A 1482-nucleotide genomic window follows, 5' to 3' on the forward strand; every position below is an offset into this window, starting at 1 on the left:
TATATATATATATATATATATATATATATATATATATTATAATGAATATCTGTCCCACTTGGGGCATGACTATTAAATATTGAAATTTATTTCAACAAAACAGGGAAAGCATACAATAGACAATCAATGACCTCTGATATTAGCACAACGCCTCACAATTACAAGAATATCCAAAATTCACAAGATAAGCAATGCCAAGGGTTAAATAATTACCTTATTTTGTGCTTTCTTGTTGCTTTCTTGTCCTTCACAACCATTGCACTGTCCTCCGTTTCTCCATACTTCTCGATCCTGTACTGAAAAATGTTCTCTGCTGCTCGTCTTATTTGATGTTGCCGATATTGTCTCTCCCTCCTGGTAGGGGTTCCACTGCCGATTCCCTATTTAAAAGCAGGAAAAAAAGGAGGGCTCAAAATATTTTTAAATTGCTATTTCAAGCGGAGTAAACTTAGTCATTCTTGTATTTGTTTCAGTCATTTGACTGCAGCCATGCTGGAGCACTGCCTTGGACAAATCAACACCAGGACTTTTTTTTTTTCTAAAGATTAGTACTTATTCTATCAGTCACCTTTTCCAAACTGCTAAGCTACAGGGATGTAAACACCAACATCAGTTGTCAAGTGGTGAAGTGGGGGAGATAAACAAAGATACACACACACACACACAAACACACACATATATATATATATGTGATAGGCTTCTTTCAGTTTCTGTCTACCAAATCCACTCATAAAGCTTTAGTGAGCCCAAGGCTATAGTAAAAAACACACTTGCCCAAGGTGCCATGCAGTGGAACTGAACCCAGAAACATGTAATTGGGATGCAAACTTCTTACCACACAGTCATGCCTGTACCTAGCCATGCTGTACCTTTTCTAGATTAAAGCTTTATTGGAAAAGAAAATTTAAGTAAATGTAACAAGCTGTTTACATTAATTTTCAGTATACGCATTACCATTTCACTAATGTTTATGATAATAAAAATATACACTCTTTTCTACTCTAGGCACAAGGCCTGAAATTTTGGGAGAGGGGTCCAGTTTATTAGATCAACCCAGTACACAACTGGTACTTAATTTATCGACCCCAAAATGAGGAAAGGCAAAGTCGACTTTCGTGGAATTTGAACTCAGAGCAACCCCTCATATATATATATTTTATATATACATGAGGGGTATTGAAAAGTTTCTAGCTTTGGGTAAAAGAAAATGGAAGAGGATCAGTTAATTATGATTTTATTCAACATATTCCCCTCTCAGATTCACACACTTATTCCAGCAGTCCTTCAGTTTTTCTATGACCTGTGAAAGAACTTGGAAGGTTGAGCCTCCAACCAGGCCTTTTGTGATCCCTTTAAAGCCAGGAACTTTTCAACCCTCGCTTTGTATATGCACATGCATATATACATACTATAAATAGGTGCAGGAGTGGCTGTGTGGTAAGGAGCTTGCTTCCCAACCACATGGTTCTGGGTTCAGTCCCA

The 1482-nt window shown here is 37.2% G+C and overlaps 1 protein-coding gene across 1 annotated transcript in view; it reads right to left on the minus strand.

Moving 5' to 3' along the window:
• The window catches only part of LOC106874769 (dnaJ homolog subfamily C member 28), a gene marked incomplete at its 5' end in the record, with an annotated part of 37651 nt that overhangs the window by 25685 nt on the left and 10484 nt on the right, over positions 1 to 1482 (minus strand). The window contains one exon of the mRNA XM_014922621.2: positions 214 to 380. Coding sequence (XP_014778107.2) covers positions 214 to 380 — 167 coding nt within the window. The remainder of the gene's footprint in view (positions 1 to 213; positions 381 to 1482) is intronic.

The sequence above is a fragment of the Octopus bimaculoides genome, chromosome 27 (genome assembly GCF_001194135.2).
Source record: "Octopus bimaculoides isolate UCB-OBI-ISO-001 chromosome 27, ASM119413v2, whole genome shotgun sequence".
Lineage (NCBI taxonomy): Eukaryota > Metazoa > Mollusca > Cephalopoda > Octopoda > Octopodidae > Octopus > Octopus bimaculoides.